Source organism: Physcomitrium patens, chromosome 11 (assembly GCF_059467195.1).
Source record: "Physcomitrium patens ecotype Gransden chromosome 11, ASM5946719v1, whole genome shotgun sequence".
Lineage (NCBI taxonomy): Eukaryota > Viridiplantae > Streptophyta > Bryopsida > Funariales > Funariaceae > Physcomitrium > Physcomitrium patens.
The window spans coordinates 9,575,294-9,600,800 of record NC_143420.1 but is presented as its reverse complement, the minus strand read 5'-3'; the positions used below and the strand labels follow the sequence as shown (position 1 = coordinate 9,600,800).

Genomic DNA, 25,507 nt, shown 5'->3' with positions numbered 1-25,507 from the left:
TAAAGTATAGCCAAGAAAGTATTTTCTTCAACTCTAATTACCAATCTTTCATTGCTTTTGTATGCATATGTTATTTTCCAAAGAGTGACAGTAGGTATGAAATTGATACCTTAACTTTGAGCACTATTAACTCCTTCATAAAAACTCCAAATCATACAAAATTTACATCCAATCTATATTCAAAAGTCTAAACTTAATGATTCTAGCCTCCAAAGCTCGAATGACTTTGAAGAAAAAAAAAATCTTAATCCCTAATAAGGCCTCGGATAGCCTCTTTGAAGCCCATTGGCCTTTGACCAACAGGAATGAAGATCTCTATTCCTTGCCTTCATCCAACCATGTCTTACTTTGATTCCTCCCAATAAGCTTCCTATTTGTTAAAAATTTCTTCTCTATGCTCTAATCTCTTCTCAAGGCTTGATATTAAACATTTAGGTCTTATAATTTTTTTAAATGCTATAATCAAAAAAGATAAAATTCAAAATTAAGTTTCTTAAATTTAATCTCTTTAAATTAATCTATTAACCATTCTAATACACATTTAGATTTATTAACATATAATATATTTTAATTAATTTTTACATACTATAAGCTTTTACAGTACGATAACATTCTATTATCACAAATGTAGAATCTTATAAACTTGAGAGTAGAAGATCCATAATAAAATCCATAGAAATAAAAGACCATCATTGCTTTCAAATAGGTAATAGCTAAAGAAGTCCATAAGGTTGATACTGAGGAGTTTTAGATCTTCAACAAATATCTTATAATTATACAAAGTCTTTGATTACCTTTTATATTTGAGGCCATAAAAAATCTCCCAATATTAGCTTCAAAGTCTTATTATATTAAAAATATCTAGCTACTAGAAAGTCATGACAAGTTTGAAGAACATGTAATCATGCTCCATCTTTTAGAATGTATAATTGTCCTTCAAAATAGAATAGGTTGTTCTTGAATTCAAACTTAAAAGTATCATGAGACTTAGAAGAATTATTCTTAATATCATGGACAAGAAGATCAAAGGATATATTAGATTGAATTTGCTTGTCAAAAGTTGAATCAATAGTTAATGTTGATTTAGTTGCTCGAAGGTGAAAATATTATAGTTTCAAGAAAATTAATCTTTGTTGATCAAAAGATGCATTTTTTTCTATTGATGCAAATTAAGAACATCAAGAAAGAACGTCCAATAAATCTTATTATTTTTTAGATTGATAAGTGATCTTCAAAACAAATCTTGATAATGACATATTCTAACAAGCTTGGTGACAATTTAAAATATGTATTAACATGAAATATTTTATATTCTTGTGAATTACATATACGATGATTGGACTTGAGGTGCCTTCTAAATAATGATGTCATTTTTGAAATTAATCCACAATTATAACAAGCTCTTTGTCATGGATCTCATAATTAATCTTCGTTGTTGAAAATTTTCTAGAATGGAAAGCTATTCAATAAAGTTTGTCATCTGCTCCCATTTGTGATAATACTGCACTTAAGGCAAAGTTTGATGTATCTGTTTCCATGAATAATGCCTTAAATAAATCATCATGATATATAATTGGTATAGAAGTAATTTTTTTTAAAGCATCAAATGATGCTTTGGTTTTTTTATTCTATTCAAGTTTGTCTTTACAAGTCAAATGTAAAAGTGGCACTGTAATTTGAAAAAAATTCTTGATGGAGATCTGATAATAATTAACAAAGCCAAAAAAGCATTGCACATCTCTTATTGTTTTTGAAATCTTTCAATCTATGATAGTTTGGACCTTCTTTGGATCCATCATTAGCCCTTCACTAAAAATGATGTATCCTAAAAAATCAACTTGAATAGTATAGAATACACACTTTTTTAATTTTGCATATAATCTTGCATCTCTAAGTTTTTGTAATACATGACGAACATGAACTTCATGTTCATCTATATTCTTAGAGTAAATTAAGATGTCTTCCAAATAATACACAACAAAATCATAAAAAAAATCATAAAATATATCATTCATTAAATTTTGAAAAGTAATTGGTGTATTTATGAATCTAAAAGGCATAACATTACATTCAAAATATCCATATTTGATTTGAAACATAGTTTTCCATTCATTTCCTTATTAATATTATTCAAAAAAATAATTTAATTATAAAATGAAGAACATTATTTCTACACAAGATAATGTATCAAAAAAAAAGTTTTTTTTTAACCATAAGAGAGATCAAGTGGTTAAAAGCTTATGCAACATTCAATGAAGGTCTCATTCTTTTTTTAAATCTTTCATTTTGCTTTACAATAGAAGATTCTTTAGAATCAAAAAGTTAAAATCTTTGCCTTCTTAAATTCAAGAGCTTTAATATATTATATACGTAAAGTTTTTGTCAAAAAATAAAAAAATATTTTTATGTAAGAAAATCAAATATATACATATAGAACTCATAGATAGTTATTTTTTATCCTTTGGAGATATTATCCATAAAAAAAATTCTTTTAGATGTAGCCACTAAAGAACATAATATCTTAGTAATATTTAATATCATTAGATCTTCTTCCAACTCAGTTATTTTAAGATTATTATAATTAGAGAAGTATAACTTTTAAATAGACTAAATTTCTTGTAATCTTAATTTTTTTTGTAATTTAGCTCAAGATTTTTCTAGTCGAATAAAAATCTTTAAGTCTAATTTAATCAAATCTTTATTGATAAGTGCAAGAACTTTCATAAATGTTGCCAAAAAAAAATAAAATTTTGCTATATACACCTTACTTATTTTTAATAGAAGAAAGATTTCAAGTGGCATTCTAAGCCTATACCAAGATTATTGAGATATTTTTCAAAAAAAAATTTAAATATTCTTCTAGAGCATTAATTCTATAGCAGTTCTATCAATCTTCAAGAAAGAATTCAACTACCTTTTGGATCAATTTATAGCTCATTATAGAATGTATTGGCTACACTTAAGGACTATATTAAAAAAAAATTGACTAAAAACTTTATACACCATTTTAATTCTCTAGCAAGTTCTTTTATTTTATTTGTAAAGAAAAAAGATGGATTTCTTTAGATGTGTGTAGACTATTAAGGACTCAATAAGATCACTATTAAGAATAAGTATCTTTTATCTTCGAATTGATAACTTTTCAATCAAAAAAAGATTCATATTAAAATAGATCTATGAGAAGCATACAACTTGGTAGGCATGAAAAAAAAAGATCAATAAAAAATTATAATTTGAATCAACTATGGATATTTTGAATATAATATTATGTCTTTTGGACTTAAAAATATATTAATTACTTTACAATATCAAATAAATAATATCTCTTAAGAGTTTTTTTGATCATTTTGATTTCTACAATGTTATAAAAAATAAGAGCTTATGACAAGCTTCACTCAATAGCTTTTTATTTGAAGAAATGCTCAATATCCAAGATTAACTATAAGATCTATAACAAAGATCTTCTTACAATCATGTATTTATCTCAAGAATAGTATCATTATCTAAAACCACTTATAATCTTCTTACCGTATATACAGATCATAAGAATCTTAAGTATTTTATGATAATACATATTTTGAATTATTTCTAAGCTTATTTGAGCATGTCTTTATGAAGATTTGATTTAAAGATCATTTATTCACTCAAAAAATAATAAGATTTTTCAAACATCATTTCTAGATATTCTTATCTTCTATCCAAAGAAAGAAATATAATCTTTGATTAAAAAAAATAATTTTCTTAAAATTAGAGTATTTTTATGTTTAAGCAATGAAATCAACATTGAGTATTGATTCAACCTTTCTCAAGCAAGTTCAATCAAGTATATCTTTTGATTCTCTTATTCATGATATTAAAAATAGTTTTTTTAAGTCTTGTGATACTTTTAAGTTTAAGTTTAAAAATAATCTATTTTATTTCAAGGAACAATATTATATTCCAAAAGAAAAAGTAAAATTATGTATTCTTTAAACTTATTACAACATTCCAACAATTAGACATTTTAGTTACAATGAGACTTTAGAGCTAATATCTAAAGATTTTTAGTGGCTTCAAATGTAGACGAAAATTAAAGACTTTGTACAATTATATAATATTTATTTAAGATAAAAAAAACTCTTTATTGTTGATCTTATAGAATTCTTTAGCCATTATTAATTCCAAAATAATCATAGTCTTCTATTTCTATGGATTTTATCACAAATCTTCTAGTTTCAAGTTCTTATGATTCTATATTTATAATAGTAGATTCATTCATCAAGGTGGCATATTTTTTAATATAAATGAAATTATCATATATAAAGAAACGACTAAGCTTTTCATTGATAACATCTATGGCTATCATAGATTGCCAAAAGATATTATATTACATAGAAGAACTCAATTTATATTAAGATTTTAAACAATTCTTTTTTAAGATTCTAAAATTAGATATAAAATTATCTTTGGCTTTTCATCTTCAAAGTAATGGACAAATGGAGCTTATAAATCAATTTTTGAAGAAATATTTGAAATTTACCATCAACTATCAACAAAATAATTAGACGATTCTTTTACCATTGGCAGAATTTGCTCATAATAATAAAATATATATTTCTATATAATAAATATCTTTCTTTCTTAATTATGGTCATCATCCATAATTTAATGCTTTTGATTTCTTAAAAATTAGAAAACTTGGAACAAAAGATTTAGCAAATTATTTTTACATACAATAGTGAAGGCTTTATTAAAAGAAGCTCAAGAATAAGAAAAGACAAATGTGGATGCATATCATAAGGAACAACATCAATTCCATATTGGTAATAAGATATGATTATTTTATTACAATATCAAGACTAGCCGCGTTTATGATAAGTTGGATTATTCTAGGCTTAAATCATTTTATATATGTAAACAAATCAATCCAATTTTTAATCAATTACATCTATCAGAGTCTATAATGATTCATTGTATATTTCATGTGACTCTTTTTAAACCATATAAGACTTTGAATATCTTAAAAAGAAGAAAAATGCCACTTCTTCTTATGAAAGTGTAAAATAATAAAAAATTTAAGATTAAAGAAGTCTTAGATTCAAGGCAACACCAAAATAGGTTAGAATATCTTACTTATTGGTATAGATATGATATTACTAAATGTACATGAGAGCTTACTAAAAATCTTATAAATATAGTAAATAAGATTGATGCTTTTTTATTAATAACATCTATCAAAATCAAGATGAAGAATAACAAATCTTTGCTATAATGAAAGAAGATTTAAGGAAGATTTCATTTTATTTTCTATCATTATTCATAGTTTTAATATATTTATGGTGATAAAGAAATAGACAACCAACAACCATCATATTTAACTCAAAAGCTATTATTTGTTGACTTATTGAATAAAAAATTGTACTTTTTATTACATTTAAGATAACATAATAGAAATAAAGATCATAAAAAATAACTTGTTCTTCTACAAATAGAAAGCAAGGTACAATATATTTGATATCACAACCTTAGAAGAGATTTCTAATTTTTGGTGATTTTATTGGAAGTAGGAACAATTCTTAATGGTATTTGAAATGTTTTATTTGAATGAAGTTACGAAGGTCTCAATAATGATCCAATAATAAGGTGGTCATCCTATGTTGATATAAGACACTATTGATGGTTGAGATAACCTATCAACTACTTTCAATAATAAATAATAAATAATAAAATAAAAATACGAATTTTTTAAATCTTTATTTTTAAATATATATATTTTTTAAATATAATATTTTTATTTACTAATAAAAATCATAATTATATATCATAATATTTATAGAGATATAAATGTCTATTTTAGCAAAAATTTGTGCCATTGGATATAACAATCTTTGACTTATCTATCTATTTTCTTATTCACCCATACTTCTTTGTTCTAATGTTTCTTTGTTCCATCTTCCTACTTTTCCATGTTCCTTGGTTTTTATGTTATTTCATTTTCATAATTTCTAATTTTTATATTTCTCAAGTTTTTAGTATTTTTTATTTTTATTTAAAAAATTATTATTACTAATTAAAAGGCTTTATAGTATTTTTGTATGATATCTAGTTTTCATGTATAATTTTATAATTTAAAAATTTTATGCAAATATTTTATAATAATTAAGGATTTATTAATTAAATAATTTTGATAAAATAATTATTTATTGTTTTTATTATATATATATATATATATATATATATATATATATATATATATAAAAATATTTATGGAAGATTGCTTATAAAAATAAAGTTGAACTTGTGAACATAAAATAAAATTATACATAAAAAAAATATATGCTTAAATAGAATGAAAGTTCTTCATTACAAAAGATGCAAGTTTTTTTATTGTGTTTTCATTTAATTTGAATAGTTTTAATTGTAAGATTGGTCATTTAAATTTAAGGGTGATTATCATCTAACAAAGTTAACAAGATGGTTAGAATTGTGCTTTGGTGCTACTTTAACCTTAAATTCAAAGAGAGATGGATTCTTATTTATATTTTAGTTGTAAGTTATTCTTAAGCAGCCATCAAGTTTTAAAAATAAAGAATAAATTTGCTTAACTATATGCTAGATATTTTCAACATATGCTTGAGATACTTTATATTGAATGCATATAGTTTATTGTTGCATGATTGGATTTTTAAAATATTATTTGAAAAAATCCTCAACTTACGGATGTTTTTTTGGGTTCTCTAAAATTCCATATTTATGTCAGCTTCTATATTTATAATGTATCATGATTTAAAAAATAATTTTTTTTTCAAGCTTATTAATTTTATATTCTTTAATAACATAAGTTTGAGGACAAAAGTTGACAAATCAAAGAATCCTTCTAAGTTTGTCTTGTTTTAAAATATAATGAGATACTATTGTATGAAATATTAGTAGCAATTGATATTTTATTGATTATATATATATATATATATATAAACTTTGCAAACTTACATAGATTGGAACTCTAATGATTCATCTTCTTTCTTTGTATTTTCTTAGAAGTTTAAGTTTTAATTATTTTTTTATAAAAATAGAAAAACTTTCTACACCTCTTTATATAACAACGATTTTGATATGTAATCTACTTAATTCTATACTAATTTTCTAGAGCCCAAACCACTAATTTTATTACTTATTATATTATATGGTATTTTTGCTCGTTTAACGTCAAATGAATCTTTAATATATGTTATTATTGTTTTTATTTTTTCTATTTTTAGATGATATTATTATGCTATAAAATATTAATAGTGATGCAAAAGACTAGTGGATTTGCAAATAGGTTTGTCTAGATTTTAATCTTAACCTTCTATTCTTTTTTAGGTTGTATGAAATAAAACTTAATGAGAAAAATATAGATTCATTCTTTGTATGATTGATTCTACTTTATCAAAAACATTGAAGGATGTAAACCATTGTATAAGATGATTTTTTAAAGATCATAATTATTACTTTAAGTGTGATTATTCTTATATTTAATAAACTTGATGTTATTTTGTAATCAAGTTTATCTTATATTATTTTTAATAATTTATAACAATTAAAATGGATAATATCTATGCTTGGATCTAAGTGGCACTTTGTTAAGTTGTAATTTATCTAATAATAGATTATAACTTGATAATAGCTATGATAGCTATAGAGTTGTAATAGCTATATAATTGACAATAGTTGTATATAAATATATAGCTCACAATAGTTTTTTAGTTGTATACAACTATATACAACATCTATATATTACATCTAATATATATATAATTGTATATTTGTATAAAACTATTATCAATTATAAATTTGTATACAATAAATAGTTATATACAATTAAAAATTTGTATACAACTATATAATTGACAACATAATTTTTAATGGCTTTATAAAGATTTTACAAAGACAAGGTTATTTTGAGATGATTTTGAGTTTTGAAAAATATAAAGAATTTATACTTTGGAGAATTATGAGAGATTGATAAATAATCTACAAGTGAATTTTTTTGATTGAGTGTTTATTTTATGTTTTTTTATTTTTATTTTTAATTTAAGCTTAAAAAAATGGTCTATTTGAAAGTTATTGAATTTTAAACTATTAGAGCTATAGAAATTAGAATTTAAAAGACTTGTGAAGGTTTTTAAAATTTTCAGTAATTCACTTATTGGATTAAAATAAAATTCTATATAGTAGTAGAAGACTTGGTTTTCATCTATTGTAAAAAGTTTGAAAGCCATTGGATGGTGAATTTAAGAGACATTGGCTATGAGAGATTGACATCAAGGTTGGAGAAGGATACTAACCAACACCAAAGCGAATTGTGGAATTTATCTTCTATTTAATGAGTTTAATATTCTTAAAATTATATATGCTTTTTTTCAACTAAATAATTAAGAGGTGTGCAAATTTTGAGTTAAAATCTATGGTTAAATGAGTAATTATTGAGGTTTCAATTCTACATAGAGTTGATTAAGTGTTTATTTAGAATTTAAGATTTGAATTAGATTTTATTAGAATTTGATTTAATATTTGAGATTTGATTAGGATATGATTTAGAATTTATTTAGATCTTCATTAGGATTTCTTTAGAATTATATTAGGAATTGATTAGATTTATTTAAGTTTTGATTTTGATTTAATTAGGATTTTATTAAGTTTTTATTAAGATTTTATTAAAATTTACTTGAGATTTATTTCATATTTTTATTTTTAATATTTCTTTAAGATTTCTATTTTTATTATTTTTATTAATTTTTGTAAGATTTTTTATGATTTCTTTAAAAAAATTCCTTAATATTTCTTTATATTATTTAATAATTTCTTTAAGGATTATCTTAAATTAGATTAAGGTCTAATTAAAATTATTAAGCTTTAATTGGATTTTATATAGGATTATATTAGAACTTTTAGGACCTTTTTGTTATAATTTCTAATTTATCTTCTATAGCCAAATGCTCAATGTATTCTTAAACAAGACTTCATGTAATAAAATAATGTACTTGCTTCCATTTGTAATATATTTGATGCAAATATTGAGAACATTTTTAATAAGAATAAGATTGGATTTATATTTAATGATGCAAATGAAAGGATGGATATTTAGACATATTTGAATTGTAATCATGGTTTATCTTTAAGGAATTTGATGAAATGATTTTAGGCTTTGAAAAACTTCATGAAATCTAACATTATAAAATTTGATATTATATGAATCAAAACTTACAATTAAAACTACTAATTCTTTTGTTTTTATAAAATGCCTTGAAACTTGCTCAAATAAAGAGTCCTAATAGATGTAGTGGTATGAAATTTTCTTTATATAGCTCCAACTTTACTATAAATCTTGATATATAGAAAGATGCCAAATATTAAAAATACTTTTTTTTTTTTTTATATTTGTGGATAAGAGTAAAGATTTATTGTTGGCAATGCAATAAGAGTACTTTTATACTTTGATGTAAGAATGTTCCAACTAAAAAATTAATACTCTTTTATTTTGGTTAAAACAAAAGTAACAACATGATTTTGAAACTAATTTTTTTAATTTAAAGCAATATTTGTTTTATTTTGGGCCTATTGTGTTTTCTACTTTGAATGTCACTTTATATTTTTTGAATCAATAAATTGTTAAGGATATGAACTAGAAAAAGTTGCATAAATCTGAGAAATTTATATCAAAATAAAATTGACAAAATAGAAATAAAGTAGTATGTATATTAAAAAGAAACTAAAATGGTTATTGCCAAAAGATAACGAAACTAGAGACTCTTGAATCTAGACTAGAAGCAAGAAAGAATTGATAAGAGTGAAGAGGGCTTTACTCTTACCTCTATATATACTATCTAACTAGGAGCTACATGGCGATGTTCTATAGGACCTCTAATATATATTGACTTTGCAAGACACATGCCTTAGCTTATAAGGCAAGTTTTCTATGAATGTGCCACATAATTAGCTTGTGCTTCAAGCTACCAATGTATGTGGCACATGGCTAACTTGTTGACTATTTTTTTAACCTATAAAGTCAATTATAGACACCTATAAAGTCAAAGCAACATCTACGAAGCTTTTATAGAATATATTATAGAATTAATCTACTTTTACTTACTTTTATCTAATCATATAGATAATAATTGCTTTACATGTGTATGTTCGTAATAGAAATATTCATATTGACTTAATTTGATTTAATTAGATATTCTTGTCTATCAAAATTTTCATAAAAGCCTTGTGAAAAGGTAGTTAGTTCCATCTCATTGTTTGAGATTTTTTTTTTATTGCATGTCTTGAATCATATAGATATTCTAACTAGCAAAATATATGGTGTGTCATTGTTAGTCTCAACAACAAATATAATTCATACATATTTATAGTATTTCAATAAAAAAAAATTATAAAGGCATTATGGAAGGAAGACTATTATCAAGGACATGATTTTCAAACAAATAAAAATTCGGTACATTCATGTGTCACTTGAAAAGATTAGATATTCTCTCAAAATTAATATAATTTTGAAACCAGATTGGCTATTACTAAAGACAATAAGACTAAGGATTAAAAAAGCATTGACAAAAGTGAAGAAGGCTTTATTCTTGAATCTATATGTACTATCTTATTAGAAGCTACATAGCAATGTTCTATAGGACCTTCAACATGTCTCTAACTTGCAAGATACATATTTAACTTGTAAGACAAGTTTCATATTTGTGCACAACATGGTTGACTTGTACCACAAGCTACTAACATGTGTGATACATCGCTAACTTACTAGCTAAGTTTCTAATCTATTAATCAATTAAAAACACATCTAAAATCAAATATGTATTTACAAAGATTCTAAGAAGCTTTGCCAGAAGATATTATCAAATCTACCTATATTTATCTTTTATCAAAGACTTCTTATATGGGTAAATATATATGTCCATGACAATCATTATATGAGGTTGTATTTGGTTTTATTTTCTAATTTAGTCTTCACATTTATTTGCTTTACTAGTGACTCTATTTTGAAAAAGACATTTTATACCACCAAAATAAATCTAAAGCTAGGACCTTCATCACTTTGGCAGGTCAAAAAGTCTTTATTGGATTCCAATAACTTGGTTCTTAGAGATATGTAGACCTCGTCCACTTCGCGTTCTCCAAGTTTTCAAAACTATCTTCTTAAGAATCAATTAGAATGTATCTTTATCTTTTTATCTTTTATCCAAGTTATTTTATATGATAATTAAATAATTAAATATATATATTTATATATATATATATATATAAAACTAATGTCATGTTAATTTTTTATTATATTTGAATAAATAGATAAATATGTATTTATTGACATAATTATATCAAGTCATGTTAATTTTTAAATTTTTTTTAGAATAATGAAAATATATTGATATGATTTAAGAATTAAAGAATAAGAATGGTTGTCATTTTTTTCAATTTTTTGCCAATTAGACCAATAACTACTTTTATGTGAAGGATTCATTTTAACAAATATATTATAATTAATTCTAAAAATTAAATATTTTGTACTACTAAGTATTTTTTTTTAATGAAAATTTACATAATCTCTCATTTATATTTTTTTTTATACTAAATCTTGATTTTTAAAAATGCCAATTCAAATTAAAAAATATTTTGGTAGATTGTTATTAGCATATTTTTATGAAATTAGTAAATTTGAGTGTGATAAGGTATGTTGTATAGTCATTCTAAATATCGTGCAATTTAAACATATTCTTGATTTATAGAAATATATATATATATATATATATATATTAGGGATGTTTTTTAATATCAATTAAATCAAGATTTAAAACTTTTTTGTTACCTATTAGATTTTTTTTTTTTTAATAAGTCACTGTATATTTTGTAAAATTTTAATCTCATCACACTTGAAATTTTATTGTATGCTAATATTAATAATGCCCATGAAGAAGAATGAGATAACATGTTCTCAATGAAGAGAACAGGGAACAAGTTCCCTACGGAGAGGACAGAGAACATGCTCCCAATGGCGAGAACCGGGAACGTGTTCCCAGGAGCTTCGTCGTTCTGGGCGGGGTTTCGGATAAGGCGCTTGCTCGCTCGGAGGCTTTGCTTGGCCCTGGAACGAAACCGAAGCCAATTTCTGATGCTGGATTTGTGTTGTGGGCTGTTTCGTGGGCAGGGAGTTTGCGGAGCGGCCGAGCTTGTAATCTCGAACTTGGATTGATTCGCCTGGTTGCACAGTGTTCCGTAATGGCTGCAGCTGCTGCTACGTCGTCCATGGCGTCGTTGTCCCTTCGTGGGTCCTCGTTCCAGGAATTCAATGGCTTGGTTGCTTCATCCCCAGCTCGCCCTTCCATGCCGTCTCCTGCCCAGAGTAAGGCATTACCTGCTTCTCATCCCCAGAATTTTTGCAATTAGGATAAACCTGACGTCCAATTCTTCATTGCTGATGATATCACTTGACACAGGAGTGTGGGTTTCCATTCCTCGCCAGATTGCTGTAGACCTGTTTCTATGTCGGTGGGTTTGCTTCTCGAATTCGACTACTAAATTGTAATGCGCCCACAGCTGTAATGCGGAAGCCCTTGAAAATAGAGGCCGCTGAGGGAGTGGCAGGAAAAGGAGGAGTGCGCATTAGGTTGGTCCGCCTTGGTCGCAAGAAACTTCCCTACTACCGTATCATTATCGCTCCGAGCCGCGCTCGTCGTGATGGAAGGTTCCTGGAGATGGTTGGCCACTACAACCCCATGCCTGGTGAGAATTCTTCTCGGAACAGAAAGCGTATCCTTTGCTAACATTGGGGGTGGTCGTAAAGATCAGTCAGTCTGCTTTCGTCACTAAAGCTGCCGAACCCACATCTACATAGGTGTTTCATGCACAATTTGTACACCTTCTATGATGACTTTCTCTCTGCAGATTACTCTTTTACCTTCGAACTTTTCAATGACTTGAGCAAGTCGAACGTAGTCCTCGCTGACAGGTGTTTTGTTTTGGCAGACAAAAATGGTCAGAAGGATATCCAAGTAAACGTCGAGAGGGTCAAGTAAGCCGTTTTATCATAATAATCTGCAATTGATGCATTTTCAAGTGTACATGCAATAGTTGCGCGCAGCACATTGTTTTTACCTAAATTGGAATCTGCACATCTAGTTCGAATGCAGTATATTTCAGTCAGTTGACATCAGTGTTTGTGTGCTATCTCTCCTGTGGACAGGTACTGGCTGTCAGTGGGTGCTCAACCATCGGACACTGTGAGAGATATTCTGTACAAGCAAGGAGTGATGACTCTTGCCACCGCTCCTGAGTCTGTATCTGATGCTTAAGTCTTAGTACTGACGAAAAAATGGTATTTTAGAGACTAGTAGAGCTTTCACCATTCCTAACGCAAAGGTAGAATGCGCTAAGTTTTCGTCCAGTTTTGAATGGCTAAGCATGAAAAAATGCAATTTTTTACCATCCTATCACTCATTCCCTGCGAATTCCAAGGTGTGAGAGCTTGGAATCATGTGCATGGTTAGCGGTTTGAAGTTATCTACGGCATCGGATTCTATTGCAAATCTTGCTCCAATCCACAGTTAGCGTCGTCCCGCATGAGCTGGAATTTGAATTTGCAGGAACAACTATCAAGCGTCCTAGACATGAAACGCACAACGGTAGCAAGACTTTTTTTCTAGAAACTTGAATCCTAGCAACCTTCAACACTTAACACTTAGACTCCTCAACGATCTCAACGATTAGATAATCGTTACCTGAATGCAAATGCAGTTCACTCGAGGATGCTGTTAGTGATGCAAGAATTGTCTCACTGAATTATCGTCCTTAACGGAAGTGTGAAGAGTTTAGGTGGTCAAGTCCATTAATAAAGGGAGTCTTGAAGTCATGTTCCAGAGCGTATTGCAACATTTTACCATGGTTGTGTTGGGCGTGGAGGACCGTCGCACTCATTATCAGTTGCCGATCTTCGTCACATTAACGCAGCCGAGGCCCCTAATCATCATCAGGTGTGGCCTAGAGTCCGTTTCGAATCAGTGGTCCTCGGATTCGTTTTTAAAATGAATCTGATGGTCGAAAGATCGTGGGGTAGTTTTTGTGAGACGGATCGTGAAGCACCAACTGTGAAGAGCAGTGCCTAGTTGTGAGAAATTCGCACCTCTCATCAGCAGCCAACATGGGGGTAGGTATTTAGTATCGTTAGCAATTTCAACAGCTCATCAGGGGAAAAGTCGTTTTGGAGTGAATGACCGCTAAATGCCTCAAGCACATTATTACCCAAAAAACCTAAACCTAAACCGAGGAAGGCCCTTGTGCGTATGAGAAATTCAACTTTGGGAATAGACGTGTGTGATCTGTAACAGGAATGTGTGATTTTCTGGTCTCGCATAATTGCAGATACTCTCGCACCACTTTAACCTAAAATCCAAGGACTCAGAATTCGGGTCCAAGAAAGTGTTGGATTCAACTAACGGCCGACGGCAAAGAAATTGGTTTCGCCAACATCTAAGAATGTTTCCTTCATCTGAGATTGATGGGAATCGTGGGAACTATAGGTAACCAAGAGGTGGCGCTTCATTTTCACTTGCTTTGAACTCGAACACTGATATGGACTCTCGGGGTCCAATTGTCTTCCTTCAACCAAGACGTTTGCTCAATTTCGTAGTTTCTCTTGACTTGAACGTTACTGTAAAAAACCGCTTCAGCATCGTAAAACCCTACAAACGTCACGAAATTGGAAGAATACCGTGGAAGCACCAGGAGAATCCTAAGGGAATACAAAGAGGAGATTCGAAGATAACTGCAACTACATCACCTCGACCAAACCCGTGATGAGACTCTGCTTGTCCTTGGGCTACATCACATTCTGGTTCCGACCACACATTTTGTTCCAGAAGGCATGGCCATGCCAGAATTGCATCTGGATGATCACTGACATTTCAGACCGTCCAGTTGCTTCACAAGACTACTCTTTCCATTGAACTTTCACCCTCAAGTTACTTTCTAACTTCTAGGTTAACCTAACCAGGCGAAGTGCGAGGTTATGAATTCGAAGAGTTTGCCAAAACGAGGAGCCGTTTTAAGAGGTAAATGCATAGATCCTCTATCTGCCTAGCGTCAATAACAACAGTAAAAAGGAACAGCACAAATTTGTCGGAGGTAGTTCACCACAGAGATCGTGATAAAGAGTTACCGAACTTAGGGCCAAAATGACTAGTAAAAGAAGCCAGAGAGAAAAATTAACATGTGAATTTCATCCGACTTTCAGTGCAAGAAAATGCAAGATGATTTCAAAGCAACTGAAGGCTTACCTAAACCAAAGAAGAAATGATCACTATAAGCAAAATTAGCCATGATTGCGTCTAGTGGTTATGACAACAATCCGCGACCTCAGCACCCGCAGGTTTTTAAGCAACCCCGTATGTAGGAGTGAGAGGCCATAGCAAGCAACATTAAAGCCCAGGTATGAAGGGCTCAATGGAGAGAATTGAAATGAACGATGCTTTCCCCAACAGCCTTAGTAGCAAAAACACCCTAAATTCCACAGTTGACATGTATTGCACAACCTTACTGACACTCGAGTCGATCAAATTAATTCCAATCGAGGCTGGAGCAATTTCTCGAAACTATAGTATTTCAGATCGGTGGTGATTGCACTGAGGAATAAATGAGGGTATTGTGGTCGTTCCAAATCAAAATTCGGAGAGACAGCGCTTTCTCCTAATCTATGCTCCTGAATGCAGAGGTTGGGGATTCACAGATTGCAGAGGAAGAATTTCATGTGGATCAGGAAAGCATTAAAAGCAAAATTGCTGACTGGACGTCGTATTGAGGGGATGTCACCTGAATCTAAAGTAAATTGTTGGATGGCAAGGTTGAATCACTGGTGGGTGTGGAAGTACGTGAAGAGTATGGAAATGAGATAAACAAATGCAGTCTAGAGGATCACCACCGGTTCGAGTTCGGAGAGGACGCCACCACAATAAGCTAAGAGTTAGAACTTCCTTCGTTTTGCCAAGGAAGTAAAATCCTGTCAAAACTGTTAAGTGAAGACATAATCGAGAATTTAGTATTAACAGGTTTTCATAGGTTTAAATCGTTTTCTGGGTTTAAAGATTTCATGTGTATTCTGAGCCAAGGTCTGCAATTGCGAACACTCGCGCAAAATTTGTGAAAATTGATGTTTCAGATTTCATTGGTGGGCCCCGGGTAGGGGCAATCCAAAAATTGGGATATGCCAGTATATGTGTCCAGCGCACGGTATTCTTTAGTAAAAGGCGAAAGAATAGTTCGCTCTGTGCTGGGCACCCGGCTGTGAAATGTCTTTGGTGCCGGCGTCCGCTCTTAAACCCACTCAACACCACATAATCTACAATTTATATGGGATATATGCCCCTCTCTGTCCTGAACAATGACCACTTCACCACCGTTAAAGGAATCAGCTTCGCGATCTTGAATGGCGACGGATCTACAGGATTCCGCCACGGTCCATACAATCGATCAAACCAACTCGCAAGCACCGCTGCGAGACCACAACTGTCGACGTCGCTTGCACTCTCCGCTCCAGTTCGCTCAGAGAATTGCCGCATTGTTACGGTGAGATCCGCGTCCACAAGCATTGCACGCCTTTCTGTCCGTTGTAATTGAACTGGCAACGCGTGGCGTCCTACTTGCGGCTGGACCTTACCCAGCCGTTGTTGGAAGAAGGATCCCAATCACGCGAGTAACAACCCCTATCTCCATAATACGCTGCTCAGTGCCTTTTCAAGTGATTGCCGACGGTCGCCGCGAACCGAAATGCTTGGCAAATTTTGGTCGGGACGGGCGTGAAAGAAGGGGGTATAGTGGACTCAGCGTTTTGGAACCTTAAGAGCACCAATCACTATATGCCCTCCATATTCACTGGATTGAAGCCTAGGAACGACAGATAAAGCATATTTTCGATGTCAAAAGAAACTTTTATCGGCATGTGTTGGCTAACGCGTTGCAGCGTTCACTCGAGGTCTGACGTTCTGAGGGGCAAGTCACCCCCTCGATGAACCCAGTTTCACCCATCGTCGCTCCGAACTTCGCCCCACGCAGAGAGGCACGTCAGGTATGCATATGCTTCCGCAATCTAGGATCGCTGTCTCGAGGGGCGGGTTAGACTCCTGTGGTTCCCGGACAGAGAGCAACATTCTCCAACCAAATCAGTGCGTGTCTCCCAATCCAACTCCCTCACAGCTTGAAGTTCATGTGCATAGCGCCGTATAACTGCCAGCCTCGCCGCAGCATCCTCCGCGCATTCTCCCGCGCCCTGCCCGCTTGCATCGAACCAGATCCTAGTTCTGCCTCTCCTTGTCACTTTTCACCCATCACATACTCTTCTTCTCGAGTGCCCACTGCCGCCACTGGTGTTGGACGCAATTGGTGCAAGGGTGGAATTTGGACTGTTCCGCGTGGGTGTCAGAGAGGGGCAAGCGCAACGAACTCAATCGACGTGGAGATATTTTAAACACAATTCATGGGTTAGCCATGGAGTGCAGGGCGATTTGGATCGCAGCACACCACATGCATAGACAAAAATGGTATTTCTTTCGAATCCCGCATGGTTAAGCAAACCTCCTTTTCCCACTCACCATCAATGGAATCCATGAAGAGCCATCATTTACTGCATTGAACCTCCGTAAGCAAATGCGTTCAAGCACTTCAGAAAGCTCATCTCGTTGTACAAAGGGATAAACAAATTTTGGGGAATCTCAAGCCCGAAGCACCAGTCAACTTGAACGCATATCATTAGCAAAATGCACACAAAGAGGACAGGCAGAACACATGAAGGGATCACCAGCACCTCATAAAGAGTCGGTACTCTCGCAGGGTCCGATTCTGTATCGCGTGTCGAGATCGAGGGATTCCAATCCGTGGACATGGATCATCAGGATTGTAGCTTCCTCGTTGAAAAAAGTCAGTGGTCGGTGCGAGATTTAGCACATTCCTGGTTTGTTCTACCTGGATAGACAAATGTTGTGTATTTTTTGGTACTTTTTTTCATTGTGGTTGTGGGTAATTTTTCACTGTTGAACTTTACTGTTTGTTATTATTGTAGTTATTTAAATTTTAATGTTGACAAAGTTTGATTTGTGTACGTATTATACACTAAAGCATGTGATGAGATAGGGATTTTTTTTTTTTTTTTTTTTTTTTTTTCTCTTATCGTCTTTTTTCTTTCTGATCATGATAGAAATTTTCAAGTAATGTTGGTCTAGGAAACAAGTGCTCCAGATTTGCAAGTATTTTGTTTAGATTTACATTTTTTTTGTTGATTATTACATTACTTGTAAATATTATTGTTTTGTATTTGTAAATAGTGGATTTGAAAAAATATATACATTTACAGTCAAAGTACTATTAATCCATATATCATCTTGTTGACTGATGAATTTATACATCTGAATATTATACATTGTGGTTTTTTAATGGTTCTCAAGACTCTTAGTTATAAGAGGTTTAGTTCGATTAAACTTTTAATAAAACTAACAGCTTTAAATACATGCAATCAACTTTACAAACTTGTCCACCAACTGCAAAATATACTAATTTCTTTGTTCAATTGTGGGTAATTACACAACGGATATTTTTGAGATGCATGACTCTAGCTGTAAAGTGGTATTGCTAATATGACAGTAAAATAGATTTAAACGTAATTAAAAAAAAGAGGACTTCTAAAATTTAAATTGTTAATTACACCTTGCAAATGCATATTCTCCATTATTGGCTAGTTAAACCATAATCGCATCTAAAACTGCTACATAACGTATTCAAAATTTGCCTTTTTATTTTGTACCGATTACATGTATAGATTACATGTGATACTTTTCTGTACATACAAACACACATTAATAAATAAATAAATAAATACATCACAAAATGAGTTCTAAATCGTTGCTTGATGATATCTTGTTATTCACCGTTTATTGTAATCACTTTATCAAAGAAAAAGTAACAGTTGTCAATCACATCCACATTTTTATGCAACTTGGCTGTCTTATACAATGAAGGGAAGAAAGAAAGAGAAAATAGAAATTTGCACAAAGACATTTAGCTATAAACGCTAGTCAAAAGCAAACGGAGAAAAAGAATCCCAACAATTCTCACCTTGTACTGAGAAGAAACAATAGACGAACAACCCACAAACACGATGATTTGCAGAATCAACACCCAAACAGAGTGGACGGTGAGCTTCATCAAACAATTGTCAATGCTACATTCACTTACCGCACTTACTGCGAAGATGGTAGTTGCAGTGATTGAGAAATGCAAGGTGTACCAGTGCTGTATCAATTCCTCACACAAGGAAGATTGCCAGGAATTACTATCGACGCTGATAGGGTTGCACAATGCTCTCCAAACTATCTTGGGATGCACTAGTCTCAAAAAGTATTAAAGGGATCTGGAAGATATGTTGTATTCAGCCAAGGCTTATGCGTTCTTGGAGAAGCTGTGCTATAAGTTGCCGCCAACTTCTACTCATGGCATCCATAAGTCTAACGAAAACGAATGAACTTGCGTGCCGGTTTTACAATTAGACAGTTCAGTTGTACGACGGTAATGTATCAAGCGTTGGAACTCTGAAGCATTCCTCACCGAAGGAACAACAATTGTCTTTCGATCTCACCACCTATATTGTCCCCCTTCACAATTTTGCTGAGAGGCTGCTCAAGAAGAAGCGAGTCCAGATTTTTGTGAGAGATTTGGACTTCACATCTGGGTACAACGTAATGCTCTCGTATCCTCATTCATGGGTATTCCAAGGATGTCAAGATAAATGCAGAGATCGAGAGCAACGATAGAGGATTCTCCCAAACGTTGCACGCCGATCGTGTGAATATTGAGAAAGGAAGTTGGGGGTAGGAGCAGGCTCAAGACACGGTTCTACTCACATACCAAGACCTTGTGGTGGCCAATATTGCGTCCGTGTCGGGGACCTTACTCACATACAACAGAAAATTACCTCCCAACCACATTCATTCTCCGATTGACGAAATCGATTCGCTCAAATACAGAAGCAGTGTTCAGATTGTGGGCTCTAGCAGAATCGACCTCGACTTGCAGAACCTCCTCATCAAAGGCTTGAAGGAACAAGACAACGTCTATTACAAGTGCTTCGTCAACACCAGCGGGCGCTATTCTGGGAATATATCGGTTCTAGCAAAGGCCGTTTTCATATCGCGGAGGGCTTGCTTCAGCAATCAGTCTGGACTCCGCCACGTTCTCGTGTCCATTTTTGCATGTCTTGAATTCACCTACACTGTGTGAAGAAGCAGCCGTAAATTGTGGAATCTATCATTCATTTCAACCGAGGATGTAGCCTACTCAAGCGGTCAGAAGAGTATCAATGCTTCGTCGTCAATGGATGTTTCTGAACCATTGAGAGCTCTGTTTTTTCTCTAATCTTAACCGATACCAAGAGGCGTCCTCGATGATTAGATTCTGGGGAACCGACCTTGACTTCAGACAGATGTTCGAGTATCTTCAATTTGAACGGCATCTGGACATCCGACTCGAGGGCTTCATCCTCAAACTCAGGGACTACACAGTGAAGCAGAATTGTGGATGTACCAGAAAGGGATGGATAGTCTATGAACTGAAGCACTGGGGACTTATACGAAGGAACATCGCAAGGTTTGTGCGGTCTCAGCACTTTTGACAGTGAAGTCTGTCAAAATCTTATTTAACTACCTCTGATCAAAGACATGTAAGATAGTAACGGAACAGATCATCGTTAACAGGACGGCTTCTCCATTTCTCGAGATCGACATGTACGAATCTTCGAACCCTCTCCGTGTTACTGTCCGCGCCCTGGAGTAAGATAAATCGTCAATTCCCACTGTGTGCTCACTACCTGGTGGTGATGTGTCGCACTCGTCAAGCGTTACCACAATTATCCAATTTTCTTCTCACTATTATAAGTGAATGAATTTAGGAGCTTAGATAATACGATAAGTAGGAGTGGACCCAGGTTTTTCCTGCTCGACGATAACCAAGTTGTCGCGTGCAAGTTTCTTTTTTCGAACTCCACGTTAGTTGACACTGGGCACTTCACTTGGCACTGCGCATATTAGAATTTCCAGCCTTCCATCACGCAGGCTGAGTTTTTTATTTTATTTATTTTCATGGACTACACTTTTTATGTAATCATTCACTGTTCATGGAGTTATCCACACCGTGTGCAGACCTGCAACACATTTTATCAAATACACAACTATGGCCGCTCTTGGTCGCAACATTGGAACTAGATCGTGTATGATCCTGGATTTCTTATGGAGTGAGAATTTGCATACAATCTCCCAACACTTACTCCTCTCATGCCATTTCTGCACATAGTGCTCTGTGCTGGGTGCGATCAGGTTGGAGAACCTTTGCACTTGAACCAGTGATGTGTGTGGACTGATGTTCTCAATGATATCCATATAATGGAGCGTGTAGAGGTCTTCCCAAACTCTGTGTCCCTGCCTGTTTGTGTAATCAATCTGCTTGTGGGTAGCATGTGGATGGGCTTAGGAAGGACCCAATGTTTGAACTCCAATCTGTTGTTTGTATGCAGCAATTCACAAAATTATTTTTCTAGACCTGTCATTAGCTTGTTGGTCAATCTGATATATCTGCTCTTAGTTGAAGGATATTCATAAAAAATGTCTATCTACATATATCATGTTGTATGCAAAAACAAGCAATGACATGTTAAAGTGAATATAATCTTTAAAAATAAAACCATATTGATAGTAGGTTTAAAGTCCTTTTAACAACAAAATAATACAAAGGACTTTAGATGAGGATGTGCTAACGATATAGTTCTATTACTGAATTTTTAATGATTCAAAAATGAAATCAATATGATGTAATCACCTTGAAATTTTATCAACTGAAAATTAAAATATTAAATATTATGAAAATAATAGTTAGGTAAAACAGATTCTAACAATTAAATAAATAATTTTTAAAAATTTGATTCTACAGTTGATTGTAACTAAACACCTATTGTTATTCAACTTATTGGTAATATGTATTTGTATTAATTGAATTTAAAAAATCAATTTCAGTGTTCTAATAAGATACTTAATATTATGATTATATTTTTTTAAGCACTATATAAATAAAATAATATATATATATATATATATATATATATATATTGTTGTACTAAGAACTGAATCAAAGAATTGATTTCTTCATTTTACAACCCTCAATAAATTAGTTGTTGTTCAAGTCTATTAGGTAGAAAATGAAAGTTGTAAAATTTTTTACTTAAAAAAATTGTTTTACATCAAATTTAAAAGTTAAAAGAATCTGAAATTAAATTTGTGATTAAAAGTTGGTCTTTGTGAATGAATTTTTATGGTATTAGAAAAAAATTATAAGATTTTTATTGTTTTATTATTTTTTTTGTTTTTGAAGTGTTTTTTTAATATTGGGATATATTTCTAAATTTATAAAATTACTCTTAAGATAATAAAAGCCACAATAATGCAACTTATAAATAATTATTTTTTTAAGTATGACTTGAAATAAATACATTAAATAATTATTTTCTTGAATCTTAGTAAAAAAAATAATAATAATAATTTGATTAATTTAAAAGATTAAAAATTACCTCTTTAATATAAAAGAAATATTTTTAGTATTAAATTAAAAATAACATATTCCTATAATTATTTATTGTAGAATATAAAATTTGTATTGATGTAATTGTTGCAAATTATTATGATTTTATTTTATTATTTTAATAAATAAATATCCCTTATGTAAAACACATTAAAGGATAAATCAATGAGATCAACTAAAAGAAACAAATTTGATCTCTAATTAGCTACATCTTTATTATTTTTATCAAAAATGAAATAAAAATTGAGTTGTATAGCAATTCATAGGGCCTTAACAAAACTTAGTTTATATACTCATAAGGCCTTAATAGTACATGTGATTCACTTCTACCTCAAAAAAAAATATCACATTGGCTTTCAACTCAATCATCATTATATATAGAATTGGCTTCTATAGACATATGTATAATGGATCTCTGTTGTTGTATACTATGGCTAGAGTATATACTAATTGAAATAGTATACTAAAGTACGTAAAGAGGTTCAATCAATATGTAGCATAGTAATAAATTTAAGATTCATGCCGCATTTGATTTATGTTGAGAATCAATCATAAATTTGGCCAAAAAGAAGAACTTTCAAATTTCCCAGGAATAAAGATTGAGATAAGCTCTAAAGATGAAGGAACATTTAAAAGGTCTGAAAGCTAGATGTTGTTGATAGGTGGTTAGGTTTTATATTAAATTTTTGTGTTTATTTGAAATTGAATTAATTAAATATAAGCAATTGATGAATAAAAAATTATGAAGCCAAAGCTCTTTTTGTTGATATTAAGTTATTGTGTACACAATATCCTTCCATGTTGACTTGAAAGGTGTGCTAGAGATGTTAGCTATTATATCTCAATTACTAGATGTATATTCTATAAGAGATTATAATCTCACAATCTCCATCATTACAAGAGTATTCATAGTTCAAAGTTGTAGAATTCTATAGAAATCTCTAAAAAAAAGTATATATGACGTGAAGCTCTGAGTAAATTTTAAGAAAGAAGAAGAAACAATGACAATTGCATTTCCAACTCGTTTGTCTATAGAAAAACCTTGCAAGGAGATAGTCGTGAAGAATGTCAAGGGACACATTTTTTGGAGACTTTTATTGATTCTATTGACTAAGATGATAATTGTGCTCTACTTAAAACCTTCTTATGGCTCAAAATCTCTTACTAAAGTTTAATTCTTTAATCCATCAACTCTATTGCATAACATCCTTCTCATGTTGCAATACAACATATAATCATGGTGCAATGCTATGGAATTGCTTACCACCATCACCATATACTGCGCATGCTGTGTCTACTACCTCCACAAGTTTTTTTGACAATGGCATAGGTTCAACTTGCATATACATACATATATATATATACATACATTATAATTTTATTAGAAAAATTTAAAGTATCATTATATATATTGAATCTTAAATTCGTTTATAAAATTATATATATATATATATATATATATATATATATATATATATTATTAAATTTTGATATTTAATTTATTTAAAAATAAAATTTATTAACACTTTTTAACATAATATTTACTTTAAGACATGAAATCTATAAGTTTTTTCATAGTTTTATTTATGATAGGTAGAACAATATATATATATATATATATATATATATATATCTAGTTAATTTTAATAATACTTATAAAAAAATAAAAATAAATATTGTAATTATTTATTTTAAGATATAAAAAGAAATATATATATATATATATATATATATATATATATGAATAAATTATTTAAGATATTAATCACATAAAAATTTGAAAGTTTATTTTTATTTATGTTTTATTTACGTAGTTCTTTGTAAAATCAATCCTAACTTTGGTAATTTATTTTAAAAATATTAGTTTATTATTTATAGTTTTATAATAATAATAATTTTATTAAAATAAAAATTAATACTAAATCAACTAATGATATCAATAAAAAAATCATTTAGTAGCTCTAAAATTGAATTTATATTATAACAGGATATAAATAAGATAATTATATATATAATTACAATCATGGATGTTTCTAGAATAGAGATTAGATTAGTTGACCAGGTAGGATCTATTGTGGAACATTCTAGAAAGAATTTAGGGTAGTTATTTAGGTGGGGCCTATCAAAAAATCTTCTAGAAAGAGCTTAGGGTAGTTATTTAGGTATGGCCTACTATAAAATCTTCTAAAAAAAGAGTTTAAGGCAATTATCTAGTTGAAGCCCACCACATAGGAACATTCTAGAAAGTTCAGGGTGATAAGATAAGATATAAATAGAACTGGCCATAGTCTTTTGGAGCATCTAGTTAAGTATGGCTTTAGACCCTTCCTCTTAGTAAAGTTTGGTTCTACATCTTACTGTTCAAATTTATTCAGTTGTATTTGTGTTTGCTCACTTTTGCCTTTTATGTCTTATTCTGTCTAGTTTCGTTCACTTTTCTTCTAGTCTGTTTTGTCCTATTTTGTGATGAATCCTTATGTTATTGTGGATTAAAAGGATCTTGGGTTTTGAGATAGTCTAGTTGTATTTCATTCGTATCAGAGCGAATGTTAGACTATTTACTTTTGGTAGCATGTTAATAGTCATCATTTAGTCTAAGGTCAATTCTTGTGGTGACATTGGATATTATATTGAGGCTATCACAAGATACTCTTAAAAAATAAATTAGGAGATGAAAAGACATTATAATAATAGAGTCGAGAGGAGTAATTATAATATGAGAGATATAGTAGAGCAATCTCAAATAGAGACTCAAATACAATAATTTTTAGGCTAGATAGCTACTTTATAAGGGCAAATAGAAGCCTCAAGGACAAGAGAGTCAGCATCTGCTATGTTGAAATTGAGTAAGTTTAGTACATATTTTGGAACTTTAAGACAA

General features: G+C 30.8%; 1 protein-coding gene, 1 long non-coding RNA gene and 1 other non-coding gene across 3 annotated transcripts; 2 read left to right on the top strand and 1 right to left on the bottom strand.

Moving 5' to 3' along the window:
* The first annotated feature begins 12,140 nt into the window (after positions 1-12,140).
* Positions 12,141-13,452, top strand: LOC112288211 (uncharacterized). The gene is made up of 4 exons (XM_024532180.3): positions 12,141-12,367; positions 12,562-12,747; positions 12,991-13,036; positions 13,208-13,452. The coding sequence occupies exons 1-4, from the start codon at positions 12,244-12,246 to the stop codon at positions 13,314-13,316; spliced, it is 465 nt and encodes a 154-aa protein (XP_024387948.1). The 5' UTR covers positions 12,141-12,243; the 3' UTR covers positions 13,317-13,452.
* Positions 13,453-14,551: 1,099 nt separating this feature from the next.
* On the top strand, positions 14,552-16,269 carry LOC141045941 (uncharacterized). Its single transcript, XR_012218539.2, has 3 exons — positions 14,552-15,071; positions 15,254-15,448; positions 15,729-16,269. It is a non-coding gene; the product is annotated as an uncharacterized LOC141045941 (long non-coding RNA).
* Positions 16,186-16,299, bottom strand: LOC112289146 (U5 spliceosomal RNA). The gene has a single exon (XR_002971774.1). It is a non-coding gene; the product is annotated as a U5 spliceosomal RNA (small nuclear RNA).
* Between the last annotated feature and the right edge of the window lie 9,208 nt (positions 16,300-25,507).

What these genes read in the sequence shown, in the direction of transcription:
- LOC112288211 (XM_024532180.3), top strand. Translation starts at nt 12,244, where the DNA reads ATGGCTGCAGCTGCTGCTACGTCGTCCATGGCGTCGTTGTCCCTTCGT. An exon ending in CATGCCGTCTCCTGCCCAGA is followed by an intron (nt 12,368 to 12,561) that starts GTAAGGCATTAC and finishes ATGCGCCCACAG; the next exon opens with CTGTAATGCGGAAGCCCTTG. An exon ending in CCACTACAACCCCATGCCTG is followed by an intron (nt 12,748 to 12,990) that starts GTGAGAATTCTT and finishes TTGTTTTGGCAG; the next exon opens with ACAAAAATGGTCAGAAGGAT.